This window comes from Aythya fuligula, chromosome 5 (genome assembly GCF_009819795.1).
Source record: "Aythya fuligula isolate bAytFul2 chromosome 5, bAytFul2.pri, whole genome shotgun sequence".
Taxonomy (NCBI): Eukaryota; Metazoa; Chordata; class Aves; order Anseriformes; family Anatidae; genus Aythya; species Aythya fuligula.
The window spans coordinates 10,171,557-10,186,986 of NC_045563.1; the positions used below are offsets into that span (position 1 = coordinate 10,171,557).

The 15,430-nt window shown below is 36.9% G+C and overlaps 1 protein-coding gene across 1 annotated transcript in view; it reads right to left on the bottom strand.

Moving 5' to 3' along the window:
- Positions 1–15,430, bottom strand: part of TDRD9 (tudor domain containing 9) — a 64,668-nt gene that overhangs the window by 6,545 nt on the left and 42,693 nt on the right. The window contains exons 19-32 of the mRNA XM_032189357.1: positions 14,758–14,802; positions 13,835–13,888; positions 12,640–12,756; positions 11,661–11,768; positions 9,757–9,857; positions 8,879–9,052; positions 7,489–7,600; positions 6,116–6,328; positions 4,806–4,895; positions 3,058–3,318; positions 2,474–2,623; positions 1,330–1,400; positions 837–946; positions 591–687 (exon numbers count right to left, since the gene is read on the bottom strand). Coding sequence (XP_032045248.1) covers positions 591–687; positions 837–946; positions 1,330–1,400; positions 2,474–2,623; positions 3,058–3,318; positions 4,806–4,895; positions 6,116–6,328; positions 7,489–7,600; positions 8,879–9,052; positions 9,757–9,857; positions 11,661–11,768; positions 12,640–12,756; positions 13,835–13,888; positions 14,758–14,802 — 1,703 coding nt within the window. The remainder of the gene's footprint in view (positions 1–590; positions 688–836; positions 947–1,329; positions 1,401–2,473; positions 2,624–3,057; positions 3,319–4,805; positions 4,896–6,115; positions 6,329–7,488; positions 7,601–8,878; positions 9,053–9,756; positions 9,858–11,660; positions 11,769–12,639; positions 12,757–13,834; positions 13,889–14,757; positions 14,803–15,430) is intronic.

Below are 15,430 nucleotides of genomic sequence, written 5' to 3' on the forward strand. Positions count from 1 at the left end.
TTGTCTAAGCTATGCAGAACAAGATACAAGAGTTTTAAAGAAGCTAAAAACTTTTAGACATTTACATCTAGTCACACTACTTCTATTTTTTTTTTTTTTTTTATTAAGGTAATGAAATAAAGCTAAAGATCTAATATTGAAAACAGTCACAAAATAGAAAAAAAAATCACATATGCAAGTTGAAACTTAAATAAAGCAAAGCCAGTTTCCCTGTGTTGAAACAACAGTCCACAGATATGAGAATTTAAACAAAACCTAACATTAATCCAACTGCCAGAGCTCAGCTTTCACAAAAATCACGCAAGTTTCTCTCCTCATGTGGATTTAAAACTTGCCCAGTTCTAGACTTCCTGCACAATCGTCAGGAACTGTATTACACCAATGTGAGAATCAAGTCTGCAGTGCCGATTTCTATATACGTGAAACAATCTGTCTTAGCATACAATATAATAAAGCTGATAGAAGGTAAGAATTGTATCAACAGGAATGAAGAGAATATACTAAATAATGAAATCAGAGCAAGCAAGTCTGTCGCCAATTTCTGAGGGTCCTAAACAAAATAAAGAGCCACTTTAAGAACACATTAATACCTAAGTTCTATAGCAGGAGCAAACAGCATGCTAAGGAGTGCAAGTAGGCCAGGAATAGGAGGCATCAAAGATGTTTCCTCTAAAAGCACGGTAGATCCTGTCAGCACAAAAAAAATTAAGAAGTACGTAATGAAAGTGCTAATCTCAAAAAGATGTAATGTAGAACTGAAGTAACATATTCGTTCACACAGCTATTCATATAAAAGAGCCCAGAAAAACTGTCCAAACATTTGTATTAGGAGTTACCATTGGCATTTAATGACAAAGATGCGGCAACCAACAACTGCTGAAAGGAGTCTTCTGGAGCATCATCGATAACAACAGAATTTATGCTTTCCTTGTGTACGAAAACACTTCTGAGGAGAAAATAGAAAAATATTTCCAACGGTAAAAAAAACAAACATACAAACGTAAGAAATGAATCCTTTTTATTTCAGAGTACAACCTGAATGGATAGCAGTTAATGGATTTAACTTATAAGAATCTCTATTAGTGGATGTATACAACTTAATACTATTTTCTGTTAAGGCATTAAGACATCTTCAATAAAACTACTTTTCTTAAAGCAGTAGTCTGTATTTCAATGCAATTGAGGCTTTACTACTTTTGTATTTTCAATGATTAAAAACCCTGTACAAATCTGCAAGAGTAATGAGGATGGGTTTTGCCAGTTTATGAGAAGGAACAGTTCAGAACACGTCTGTGCTTCACAATGAGAGCATTACCATCATTACCATACCTGAACTTGGATACTTTGGTCATACTGTAGCATTTTACCTCATAAGGACTGAATGGGCCAGAAACTGTCACCTTCAATAAAAGAACAAATGACGTTCTCATTAGCCAGCCTAAGGATCTTTCCCCATGAAAATACTTTATAAATGAAAATACAGAATGCATTTCAAGATCCTGTGTGTGCACTGAGCAACACTGAATTGATGAACAGGTAACATTTTCATATCACCCATCTAAAGCAAGCTTCGCATGCTGAGGCACCTAAGCGAAAGTCATGTCTTTTCACGGGTACTAGGAATTCACAACTTCCCACAGGCTTAAGGAATTTAAGTTCAGACTTCATAAAGCATCTAACAAAAATCAGGCTATTTTTATTTACATGAGCAGGTCTTTAATCTTGGAAATATCACACTTTAGAAAAAGTAAGTAGTTAAACAGTATTATTCCTGTGGGTAACCTAAGCACAAGTAGGTGCCTGAAACCCTGAATTTTGTCAGGTTTGAAATGGGTAAAGTTATAATGTAGACCAGGTTTAACTTGTAACCAGAACACAGAACAGGATGCAATCCTATACAACCTTGTTTTATATTCCAGCTTAGTAGTGACTAAATGTCTCAAAATACTTAAGTAGGAGTAAATTCTCAGTTTGGGATTGACAGCTGAAGAACACCCACTGTTTCACTACTATCACACAGCACAGCATTCTCTGAACCACTTACCCTGTGTCACCTTAGTTATTCCTTAGCTTAACACTCTGTATAGTTTTTAAAAAGTTAAAGTTTCCAGAAGAATCGATAGGGTCATAACCCTGCTTTTTGCTGCAGCTTACATAATGAAGATGTCTATGCACTGGAACACTGGCGTTCACTTTTTCAATTTTACCTACATCTTGCAGTCCTTGAAGAGCTGCCTTGGAACTTGCTAGTAGCCAGTTCAGTTAGCTCTTAAGGCTATGCCTCAAAACTTCATTAAAAGCTGCAACAGATTAGTTTGCAGTGGTGGTCACATCATGGCTTCCTACCCACAGGATGTAGAGTACACTATGAATAGCATCAACATGGTTTGTTATTAAAGGTCCTTCTAGTCTTCATCTGTGTTCTAATAATGTGAGACAAAGGATCACGTAATGCCACACCAAAACTCATTACCTTATGGGTTGGTGCACCAGATCTACTGCCAGAAAAACAGTTCAATAATCTTTCAATTAAATGCTTTTCTTCCTCTATTGAAGGTACCGATGTTTTCTCTTCTTTCTTCATTTGGTCAATAAATAATCCCTTCAGCAAATCATGGCTTTGCTACATAAAAATGAAAGTGTCTTAAAACCATGAAACACATTTTTCTATGGTTGTTTTTCTTCTGTGTGTGTACACAAGGAACACAGACATAGAAGTACAAAAAAAACAATGCTTTCATCACCTTTCTGATATAAACCACAAAAAATGCAGGAATTAAAACTCAGTTTCAATGAACCATGAAGCAGTTCAAATAATTCCATTATCTTTTGAAAAACAAACACCTCTTCCAAAAGGGGTCTCAATGCAGCAATGCTTTTTGTAAGAGCACAATATTTATTAAACACATAAAAATGCTTAAACAGGACTACATATTTTTACTTGTCTAATCGCATTTGGCACAGTTTCAAAACTTTCGCTCAACTTCTGAGGACTTCAGACAGTTTGAGCTGAAATACCTTAGTATAAGAAGAGCCAAAGAAGCTTACTGAACATACTTGTGATTTGTATGATTCTTCCGCTAGGTCAGCGTAACACTCTTCAATAAGCACATCTCTAATATTCACAAGGTCCTTGTGCCTCGAGTAACGGAAAGCATCCACGTGCAGAACATTGTGCACAACTGAATACACCTTCACCAGCAGAGTATAACCATTTACTAGCGAGGCAAATCTCTGGCTAGCGCTGTAACTCCACCGTTCCCCACATACAAGAGATTTTGCAGATGGACGCATCTTGCATATCTTGAATTCTAAAGCCTAGAGCAAAAACAGTAAGAATAATGTTTGCCTGAATACGTGCTGAGAAATCAGGACAAAAATCTTCCATTTTCTCAACAGTTTGACTCAACTATAAAGTTATTTCATCGTTATTGCAGAGGCTTATGTTAATTTCCTAAGACTGCTGTAAAGCTACTGGCATAATTCCTATTCTGTATTTGCCAACACAGCCACACATTGCATCTCTCATCACTTCAATACTAGTACATAGTTGCAAATGAGGCATAAATAAAAGATAATTCAGTATTAATTCACCATCCACATTAAAATCTTTTGAGACTACAAATGCCTTCTCTGGGAAAACTTTACAATCTGCAGTTTTTTGACCATGGTAATAGAAAAAATAGCAGGACAGCTACAGCTATTCTGCCCTTGGCAGGCAAGAGTCAGTCAGCTCTAGTTTAACCCATTTCCACAATCACTACATGCAATTATGGCTTTGAATTAATTTAAACCAGGAACTCTTTTCTTCTAGCCATAATTTTGGAAAGGTATAAGGGTAGGTCATTTAAAGATTAGGCATGGAATAGAAATAGCTTTCCCTTTATTACAACTGAAGAAAACTCAAAGAATGTTTCTTGCTAAAATGATAAAAAGTGGTACAAAGCAAAACCAGAGCCTTCTACCTGTTTTAAATATAAGAAAGCTTTCTCCCAGCTATTTGTCCTGTGACTAATAGTATAGCACAGCAGGAGCACTGATGAAGCAAAAGTACCCTGCATGCAAACATTATGCAAGATACTGTGACTACAGACTTCTGCCATGCAGATAAGCAGAGATCCTACACTGCCACTTATCTGTGGCAGAAACAAAGGGGATTAAGCAGAGGAAAAGAAATTGAACTAGTCACTGACAGCTTCTCCTCTCCAGGCCATTTCCTAGGCTCTATAAATGAAGCTATCATTTGCTCAGTGGTTCTTAAACAAAAGCACAGTTGATCTACTGCTCAACCTGTTATTCCTGAGCTTCTCATGTAAGCAGGCAATACAGGAACCAAAACAACACTTTCTAGAGAGGAAGTTCTGCTTCTCATAGAACTGATAACAGCAAAGCAACTGATGACCAAAATCAACAAGCAACCTAAGTCAGCTGTTAGAGCAATTTCCTCTCTTTCCACTGTTCCTGTGATTGCAGGTGGGAGATGGAACCCAGTGAGTCACAGAAACAGGTTTAGTTCAAACATTCAATTAAAGAAAAAATACAACATGGGTTGTATCCTCCCCTTTTCCCCAGCAAGTGCCCCTAAGGACAAAACATTTCTCTACAATTATATATAAAGCCATTAGACACACACAAGAAATACTTCACCTGTGTAGATGTACATTTATCCACCTGAGTAAAGGTGGTTTGCAGGTTGTAGGACATTACCGAAATACATGTCAGTTTGTTATTATGACGAAAAGCATTATGATTCGAAGATACGATGTGAAAATATCCATTAAGCAGCAAATAGCACCAACCCCTACCTGGAAAGGAAGCTCTTGAAGATGGCTCGGAATCTCTTTCAGTTTTTTTAAAGGCACTTTTGATCTATTGCCATAATCTACAAAAAAAACCTGGAGAAAAATAAAAAAGCATCAAGAGCATCAGAGATTCCACAGAATTAGAAATGCTAATCGTAAGCAAGGAAAGTGACAATTAAGTTTAATAATTACAGTACAATCTTACCAAGTGACAGAGAAGCAAGTTCAATCTGAAAAATACGCATATGAAGACATGTCAAGAATAATAGGTCAAATTGTATATTTATTGTTTGATCCCTTTGCTTACACATCCACTCGTAATGCAAATCTGCTAAATCTAGAAAAAAAGTAAATTTCTTTGAAATTCTCTCCCCCTGCAATTAAATCTGTATATCCTTTTTTTTTTTTTTTTAAACAATGAACAGCACTACCTAAATTAACTGCTTTTAAAGAAGCAAGGACAACAATGAGGTTAGCACTATTATTCACTGGTTTTTCACAACTTTAGAGGTGATACTGAGCCTTGTTGCTTGCTTATAATGGTGACACCAAGGTATGTTAAAAATAAAAATTGAGTAATTCAGCAGAGAAATGGACTGTGCAAAGGTCAGTTTTACAAAAAACAAAAGGTCTGTCCTTAAGTGCTGAATAGAAAAGTACTGGCTTGGGAAATTGGGATCAGTCTTGAACTGTGGTGCTAATTCTCATTGCTGATTTTGGCCCCAAAGGCCAAAACATTCCGATGAAACTCGCTGATGATCGAAAACTCAGCAACAAATACTGATACAAAAAGGTCAGGTGGAATGGGCCAGAGAACTGAACAGGAATGGGGAAAAATATCGTGTGAAGTCGTATTTTAGGGAGGTCATTATAATTCCTGCTATAGAATTTATAAATAATGGCACTTCTAATTAGTTGTAAATTATCAAGGAAACAGAACCAAGCATAAGATGACTAGAGGTTGCCCATGTGAAAAAGCTACCAAAAGGCAACTAAAACAAGTCTTGAAGCCAGAAGTTTTCTTCTTTATTTTGCTTTGCTCTGCTTCAGCATACACAACACTTTACTGTATCCTCTAATTTTAAGACTAAAATAAATACTCCTGTCTTCTGGAAAAAAATGTTATTTATCTCTTTTGGCAACATTCTATTAAGACTAATTTAGCTCTAGTTTTCTAGGTTTCTTTACTAGAATGTTTATAATTGTCATGAAAATAATGCTTAGTCAAATTGCTTAGTAAAAAAAAAATAGCTCCAAGATTGTTAACCCAATAATATCATACCAATTCAATATGACATAACATATTAGCATACCTCTGCAAAATCTCCAGAAACATACAGAATACGAGCTCTGTAGTATACTCTGTTCTCCAGACAAGTAAATGGTGCGAGACAAAGCAACTCTGGATATGGAGACACTGACAAATCCACCAGGTTATGGTAGTTAATTTCAGCAGTTAGAGCCTGAAGAACAGTCCTGTTTTTTTCATCTATCCTGTATCCCCAGAAGTGTCCAACTTCTACTATCTGAAAGTATAAGAATTAGACAGCTTCAGATCTCTCATTATTTCATTCTTTTACATCAAATAATAAAACAGCTTTGAGCAAAATACATGAAAACAGTCCTACTCCTGACAAACATAGAAGCATTCTCATACTGGAATAATGCAGTGAGGCATTTCCCTCTCATAAAAGGTTGGTCTTTATTATATAATGTTGTTTTTATGTCTCTGCTGTGCAATTACAACACACATTTAATCTAAATAGGCTCTTAGATAAGCAGTGAGCAAAAAGTACTTATTAGAAGGCCACTTCCAAACAAAATCAACACACTAAAAATGTAAGGTATATGAGATAGATGAAATAGATGAACACAGCTTTGGTGCACTTTCTTGTTAGTTAAAGAAGACCAGAGTTAGCTACATACATCAGCAAATCAGCATCATTACTGTTATGATTAGCCATTCCTTCAGGAAACTGAAATGAACACCGTTATTTCAAATCAAATTGAATAAAGTAAGTCTTTTTTGGATTGCTTACTGATATCATCTACCATTTCTGATTTTACATCAAATGTGATTAAAAAAGAATGCTCACAGTGGAAATAAATACATAGGACCATTAGTTAAAACTAATTATAGTGAACAAAACTGTACAGCACAGATTGTTAACGGACTGGAATGCATCTGATCACCAAATCCAGTAACTTATTTGGACCAAGAGACTTAGCTGAATAAACTGAGGAAAATTCTTTTCTGCCACTGAAAAACATGTCACTTCTACCAAGAGTTGGTTTAATACTTCAGCCTATAGTTTCCATTATCCTAATGGTTTGGATATATTTTATTTTTTACTTTTTGAATTTCAGCAGCATATATATTGCTTTATATTATTCTTTTTTTTTTTTTTTTTTGAAAATACAATAGTGAACATGAGATTTAAAAATTTTCAGCTTCAGATTTCAGAAGTATTTGTACATACGCGTAATTTTCTCCTAACACAACTTTCTATGTATGCAGTGTTTTCTTGAAGTGGTCATGCAGTAACAACTCATGTCTCACACCTGCAGTTTCTGAATAAAACTTGCCAGGTAACTGTAACCAGCTAGTTGGCCCAACCCATCTCTGCAAAGTTAGCTAGGTACTGATTACTAGATATGACTTACTTCAGGGTTATAGCATTCCTACCTCTGTTACACTGATGGACAGGAGACGACTTGGAATCATCTTTGACAGTTCTGTAGTACCAAATGAGATTTCCACAGGCTCTACTGTCTGTTTCTGATAGTCCACATTTACTCTAAAACGTTTATGGAATAAAAATGTTAAATACTTCATAAGTTAAAATTCTGGGTTTTCTGCCTTCACTCCTACTTACATTGACTCACTACACAGGTATGCATCCACAGTGAAGGGAAAAAAATTGACAGAAGTCATGACATTTTGCAAGGAAAAGATAAGTACCTAGGATGCATTTATGTACATAAGACCTTTATTTTAAAAATATATTAATTAGATTTTAACTTAAAATTAGTAGAGAGAAACAATGTACTATGGGAGAAACTAACATCTTTATGACCAAATACAGAAAGATACACACTAAGAAGAAACTGTGCAATCAGGTTACTAGAAATCCAAAGAACGAAGGTTAAATAAATAGTGAGTTTTCTTTGCTATGGCATGCCTTAGAAGGTTGTTTTTTTGCTTGTTTGTTTGCTTTTTAATAAATTGAGTATGTTACAGCACTAAGACACATTCAGCGTATCATTTTTTTCCCCTGAAATATAGCTTTCCCTTTACATGACAGAAGTTAGCCTTCTGGCTTAAGAGACTTCCTTCTTGAATCCCTTAAAAATTAATTTTCATGAAGATCTTAAGTACAGTTTGGGGCACAGTGAAACTGCTGGAAGCGTTTTAATAATTAAGTACAATCAACTGGAAGTGAAGTATTCACTCACACTTGAGTCTTCACAGTTCATTCCTGCCTTCCTATTTTAGATTTTGGATTTTAAAATATTTAAATGACTACAGACCAATCAGGAGCTAGACAGATTGATTTGGCTAGGACATATGGCCAACTTGCCAGATTGGTAATGCTAAGATTCACAGACTGAATGTAACAATGAAACCCCTGTGCCAGATTTGTCTAGAACAAGCAGATATAGTAAGTCATCTTTGTCCATATCTCATCCCTCATCAGTGTTTTCTGTTATTTTCCTCCTCCCCCACTTCTGTTGTTACATTACCTCCCTGCCCCTTCTGTTACTTCCCCAAATGTCATTCCTTTATTTATCCTAGAAATCCCTACTTTGTCATGAACCAAAAATACTGTATAAAGCCCTGTTTCCATATGCCTAAAGCAAATGGACTACAACCTTAAAGAAAGACAAAGTACGCTCAGATTTCTCTTATTTCTATCTCTGTAAAAGATTCTGTTTATACGAAGTTTATGTCTCTGTTTTTTGAGCTTAACACCTCTCCCTTGCTGACACTTCCAAGGAAAATCCCACTGAATCCTATATACCTCATTTCAACTCTCACTGCACAGAAATCCATTTTCCCTATGGAATATGATTACCTTACAGACTCCATGCTTGCAGCCGCCACATGTTGCAACTGCCTTTGGATATCATCTGGATAATGAACTTCCAGTTCAAGAGGAATTTTCAGCTGTAACATTTTGATTGACATGTATACTGCAGGAAGAATCTTAAAGCCCTCCATTGGGTTATGGGAGAATTCCACGAAAGCCCTGTTCCAAAAATTCCACCAAATAAAAACAAATACTTGAAGAATCAAAAACAAAACAAGAAAAACAGAAAATTCATTATTTCTTTTCCATGTCCTTATCATAGTAGGACAGAAAACTGTAAGAAGTATTCTCCTCACATACTTTACCTAACAATCTTATAGGACTTAAAATTTTACTTGTATTTGTGGTTGCTGAGCATATTTAATACAAGTTTAAGTTTAATACAAGTTTAAGAAGTGTTAAAATATATGTAAATAAAAAAGAATTAGAGATTGGAAAATGTACATGAATTATCTTTGAGCAGTTGTGGCCCACAGACAGCATGCAGACCAGCTAAACCAGCCAGACACACATTTTGTGCAAACCAATCTCATGGTACCAATGAACTGAATTCACTAAATAAATTGGAAACAAATACAGACAGATCAGCTGCAGTTAAGGTCCCCTGTTACACAACAGAAGAAACAACAGAAGGTGGTCTCTGAGGAGATAGTTTACCAAATATTATTCTCATCAACACATATTGAAGTTCAAAGCTATCTTTCTTATTCCAGCCAATGCATTAAAAACAATTTACTGATTCCAAACAGATTAAATAATAAACTTATTTTATCAGTATACCATTGACAAAGAAAGAAGTCGATTACTAGCCTCAGAACTGAGAGCAAGAGAAAAGCATGATACTTAAAATATTTTGTACTTACCTTGATCCATCATATAGAACCGATTTCACCTGCCCACACTGTCTGAACAGCGACTGCAACTGTTTATGGTATAGATATCCATAGGGCGGAATATTCTTTACCTGTTAAGAAAAACAAAATAAACTTGAATACATTCAACTATTTTAATGTATTATTAACTTCACCTAAATGGTCATCTGTTAGTTTTCTCCTTCATTGAGCTGCAATAGCAATACTCAAACTAAAACCCATATTTAAAAATTGCTACACACTAAATTCTTGAATCTGAAAAGATATTAAAATCCAAGTTTGGCTGCTAATCACAGAATGGCTTGGGTTGGAAGGGACCTTAAAGTTCACCCAGTTCCACCCCATTGCCATGCACAAGGATGCCACCCACCAGACCAGGCTGCCCAAGGCCCCATCCAGCCTGGCCTTGAACACCTCCAGGGATGGGGCATCCACAGCTTCTCTGCGGAAATGCTGCCCTACCCTCCTCAAACCAGCAGGCAACTAGTTTCTTTGTCTAGCTAAAAAGCAAAAATGCTTCTTTGGTAGTTACATTTCTTTGATAATTTCTCCTAGAAGCAGCATAATATCCCTTTTTGCTCTTAACAGGAGAGCTTCCTTGCCTAGGATGTAGTTCTCAATGATGGACAATGTGCACTATCTGGGAAACTGGAGAAACTACAGCCCTGAACACTCTGGCTGAACTACCACATATCAGAGTTGTTTTTAAAATGGCAAAAATGAGCTAGGGAACATCAAGCTGGTCAGCTTCACTCCAGTTACCAAGATAATCATGGAGCAAGTCTTCTTGGAAACCATTTCCAATCATACGATTGAGAAGGTGAATGGAAACAGACATCAATTTATCAAGAACAAGTCGTGCCTGATCAACTTGATTACCTACTATCACAAACTGGCCAGATCTGCATAACAGAGAAGAGTGGCAGACTATCTGCCTTCAGGTACATTAATATTTTTACATGGTCTTCTTTCACAGCACCCTTGTATCCAAGCTGGGTTATCAAAGTCTCAGTATGCGGCCTACAACATGATCAAAACCTGACTGAGCCACTGGGCTCAGCACATAGCAGCTACTTCTTCATGATCTAAGCCTGGCGTAATCTGTAAACTTATTTGTGTTCAATAAATGCCATGCCAGAAACTCCTTTTGTGCAGAACTGCAATCTTTTCTTGGATATGTAGTTAATCATGACAAAATTCCTCACCAATATGCTTTTTCTCCTTCCTTTTCACTTATTTTCTCTTGTGCAAATATAAGTCTATTCAATGAGGCTCACTGACTTGTAGAGTTATTTTCTTTAAGCATAAAGCATAGTTATTTTACAGTGTTATACCTACTTCAGACACACTGAATATTTTCTAGTTTAAACTGCAAGCCATTCAGCAAAATCAAGTCAACCATTTAAAACTTACACTTATTCAGGTAGCTAAAAATATGTCTACAAAGGAAAAAAAAGGAAGGGTGCAACACCTGAGTAACCTCACAATAACAACGTGTAGTATAGTACCAAGAAGGATATTACAAACAAGTAACACTGAAGTTACAACAGCTCATTTTACAAACAGCCTAATGTTGTACTCTTAAAAAAAAGTACTCATAAAAAGTACATTTTAAAATATTTGTAGTGTTTTGGAATTGGCTGCCTGTGTGACAGTACCAGTCTAATGCATAGACGCAGTTCTCAGTAAGAATCCTTTTTAAATTTCCCACCCACACAATGTTTATTACATTAAATGAAAGGGAGATGGGAGAGAAGACAGCAAGTGCAGATCATGGTAGATAATTATCTCTGTCCAGGCCCAGGACAAAAAAAAATAAAATGAAAAATACTACCCTAACACTACATATTCTTATTACTTAATGCTTGATTAAGACATTCACTATCTTAACATACCAACACAGTGGTTTTCGGATCTTTGCCAGCAAGGTCTCTTATTGCCACTTCTTCATTACATTTTTGATAAGTGAAGTAGTTTGGATAGAAAGCACCAGCCATTACAACCTGAAATCATGAAAACATTTTGCAAGTTACAGCTCATTATATTCAGCTCCTCAAAAAGAGATATAGTTGCAGTATAAAGAGATACTGGCAGATTTTCATATGTTTGTCTGTCTCTTACCAATAATTACTGCAGTTTCAAAGTAAAGCTTAACTCATGCAAATCCTATCCCTTAAAAACATACTTCCATGAGAAGACTTCAACTTCTGGAACAATAATTTAGTATTTCTGCAAGCAGACTTAGTCTATGAAAATTATAATGGTTAACCCTCATTTCAATTTTTAATAAACTCACATAAAAATACTGTTATGACAGCTGTTCACTTTTCACATTACATCATACCATATTTAATGATTTAGGTCTGGAAAGTTCACTGCTAACACAGTTAAACCAATTGCCACTGGCATGATAAATATATGATAAATAGATCCATGAAAAAAAAAAAACCAAACACCTACTAATCAGTCCAAATAGGAAAAGAAATGTCATTAAAAATCCACAAGTTACAGTAGCTGAAAGGAATCTAATTTTTCTCCCCAGTAACTAACCAAGCCAGTGACAGTCCAAACTGAGCACTCAAAACAAGCGAAAAGGTTGTATTCATAAATGTTAGCTCCCCTCCTTCCAACTCAAACCATCCATCTTCAGAGTATTTTTATGATTTTAACAAAGATTAACCTAGATACAACTTTGTCTTGGTATCACCTTGCTTTATTTTGATGAGCTGTCAGAATTGGAAGAGGTAACCAAAGGACTAGCACTCATGGTAAATTTTGAAACACTGAGTATAACACTAATTTGTCAGTACTGCTATGTAAACATCCAGTTGTAACCTTTGTAAATAATGCCCCAAAGAGTCATTACAGCATTACCTGCAAAATGAAGCGTTGCTTACATAGATATTCCTCATCCACAGCAGATGGCTGAGTATTAATAAACATGTTAAGTTCTCCGACTCGTGTTTTCAAGAGGTTAAATAACTCTGCCACCTGAAATTCCAACTCTAAGTTATAAATTACAGTTAAGAACTGTCCACAAATGAAAACTAAAGCTTAGTACAAGTCTAAGCAAGTGTGCAAACCCCCTTACTTTTTATGTGACAATTGTACGTGTTTCACCTAATATACTGCTTCGCATCTCTACTCTAGGTTTTAGAACAACTTGCAGTACTAGATTTTACTCTTGCCTCAAGGCCTCAAGTTCAGGCTTTATTCTTGCCTCTTGCAGGCCTCGAGTTCTTAAGTGACACCAAACAAAGTCCCTGCAAGTATTCCAAGTTCAGTTTGGATGGGGGTTTAGTCAACACAACCTAGTGAAATGTCCCTGCCCATGGCAGGGGATTTGGACAGGATTATCTTTAAAAGGTCCATGCCAATCCAAACCATTCTATAGTTCTAAGATTTATGTTGAATGGTTAGAATGATGGAATATCCTGAGTTTGAAGGAATATGCAAGGATCATTGAGTCTAACTCCTGGGTCCCCAGAGGGCCACCCAAAAATCAGCCACTGTGTCTGAGAGTAGCGTCCAAATGCTCCTTGAACTCCAGCAGCTCAGCACTGTGACCCCTGCCCTGGGCAGCCTGTCCCAGTGCCCGACCACCCTCTGGGTGCAGAACCTGTCCCTAACCCCCAGCCTGACCCTCCCCTGTCCCAGCTCCATGCCATCCCCTCGGGTCCTGTCGCTGTCCCCAGAGAGCAGAGCTCAGCGCCTGCCCCTCCGCTCCCCTCGTGAGGGAGCTGCAGGCCGCCATGAGGCCTCCCCTCAGCCTGCTCTGCTCGGGGCTGAACAACCAAGGGGCCTCAGCTGCTCCTCGTGCATCCTCCCCTCCAGACCCTTCACCACCTCTGTAGGCCTCCTCTGGGCACTAATGGTTAATTATTTAATGTCACTTTAAACATCTGTTGTTTCTCTGAAAGTTGAGAGATAATACTAAGTGTTCAGTTTAAAGAAAATATATACCTAGATGCATAAATAATATTGTCTAAGTAGGCCTATTTGGGGTATTAACATCTGTAGAAATTAAGAAAAACTTACATAAGAATAAGAATGATCTGTTTTAGCTTACCTCTCTAACTTTCTTGATATGAATAAAATTTGATCGACCCCACTCAAGCTCATCCTGGAAAAGAAAGCAAAAAAAACGCATACGCAAAAATTGCTAGAATCATGTTTCCTATACTACTAGTAAGTTCTCCCTCATATTCTTCCATGTAGATACAAATAGTAATTACATAAAATGACAGAAGAATTTGATCTTACTTCAGAGCATTCTTTGCATCCAATCAAGTACTTGGCATAAGAACTACAGATTTGACTAAAGCTCTACTTTGGTTACCACCAGTGCAGCTGCAGGACATAGAGATTTTTCATATAAACCATAAACTCCTCTGTGCTGCTACGACAGAATCTGCTTTAATAGCATGACAACAGCAGACAAACAGAACATCAGGATGAAGAACTTCAGACATTGGTTGTAACTCAGTGCATGTTATGCACTAGTGTTCATAAAATTTTTATGGCCTGAAAGAAGTGGAGAAGTCAAAGAAGTTTTATCTTACATACAGAAAAAATACCAGAGGCAGTTATTGTGTGCGTATTACTGACTTCTGAAACTGTATGGCTAATTTTTGAGACTGATGCACAGAAGATCTTCCACCTTCCCTTGCCTCTGACCCCCCTTGACACCTATGATTATAGAAATGTCTTTCAACTACAGCTCAATTTCTCTTTTCTGCTTGGATTTCAAACCTTCTGGCCATTGATCCGTCTATGAAAGCAACAACATAATGGGTTATCTAAAAGTAAGTGGCACTGGCGTCACAAACTGGTTCGCTGTGATCCCTCAAAACCCGTGCTTTTATTTACTTATGAAAAACTGTAACCATGAAAAAGAAAGACTGTCAGCCCAAAGTGCTTACACTAAGAACACCAAATATGCCAATGCTAAAGTGACCAACCTTGAATGGAAAAGAAGAAAGTTTAACTAACCTTAGGATGTCTTAACTCTCCTCTTTGTCTGCAGATCTGCCATGCCTAAGAAAGAAGTGGCTTAGTATTCAGGTAGAGAGTGTTGTTAATAATTATTTCCCAAAAAAAAAAAAAAAAAATCACAGAACATTGAAATCCATGATTTTTTTCCCCACATTACTACAATTACTGAGGATACTTTGGATGCACTAATTTAAAAACCAGAGATGCCCTTGGGCTAATAGATACTACAAAGGTTAAAGAGTATAAAGAAATCTGAATCACTGAGTAATTTCTGAGAGATTTCTTCAACTGTTCTAAAGTCCCACACAGCAGGGCCAACTTAGATCACATTTCTGAGGTTCTTATCAAATCAAGTTCTGAATAACTCCAAGAATGGAGATGCCCTAACCTCTGTGGACAACTTACTTTACTGTTTGAATACATCTTACAGTCAATTTCCACCCCTCCACACTGTAGCACCTCAACAGAACCTCTCACTGCAGTTTGTGTCCACAGCCTCTTGTCCCATGGCTGTAGGCCTCCAAAAATGTTTGGCTCCCTCCCTCTACTCTACCTTCCGCTGGTAGGTAGATGAAGTTACCAACTAAGATCACCCTTTAAGCACCCTCTTCTTCGGACTGAACACACACCTTCCAGCCTTCCCATAATATGTCCCAGCACCCTAGTCATC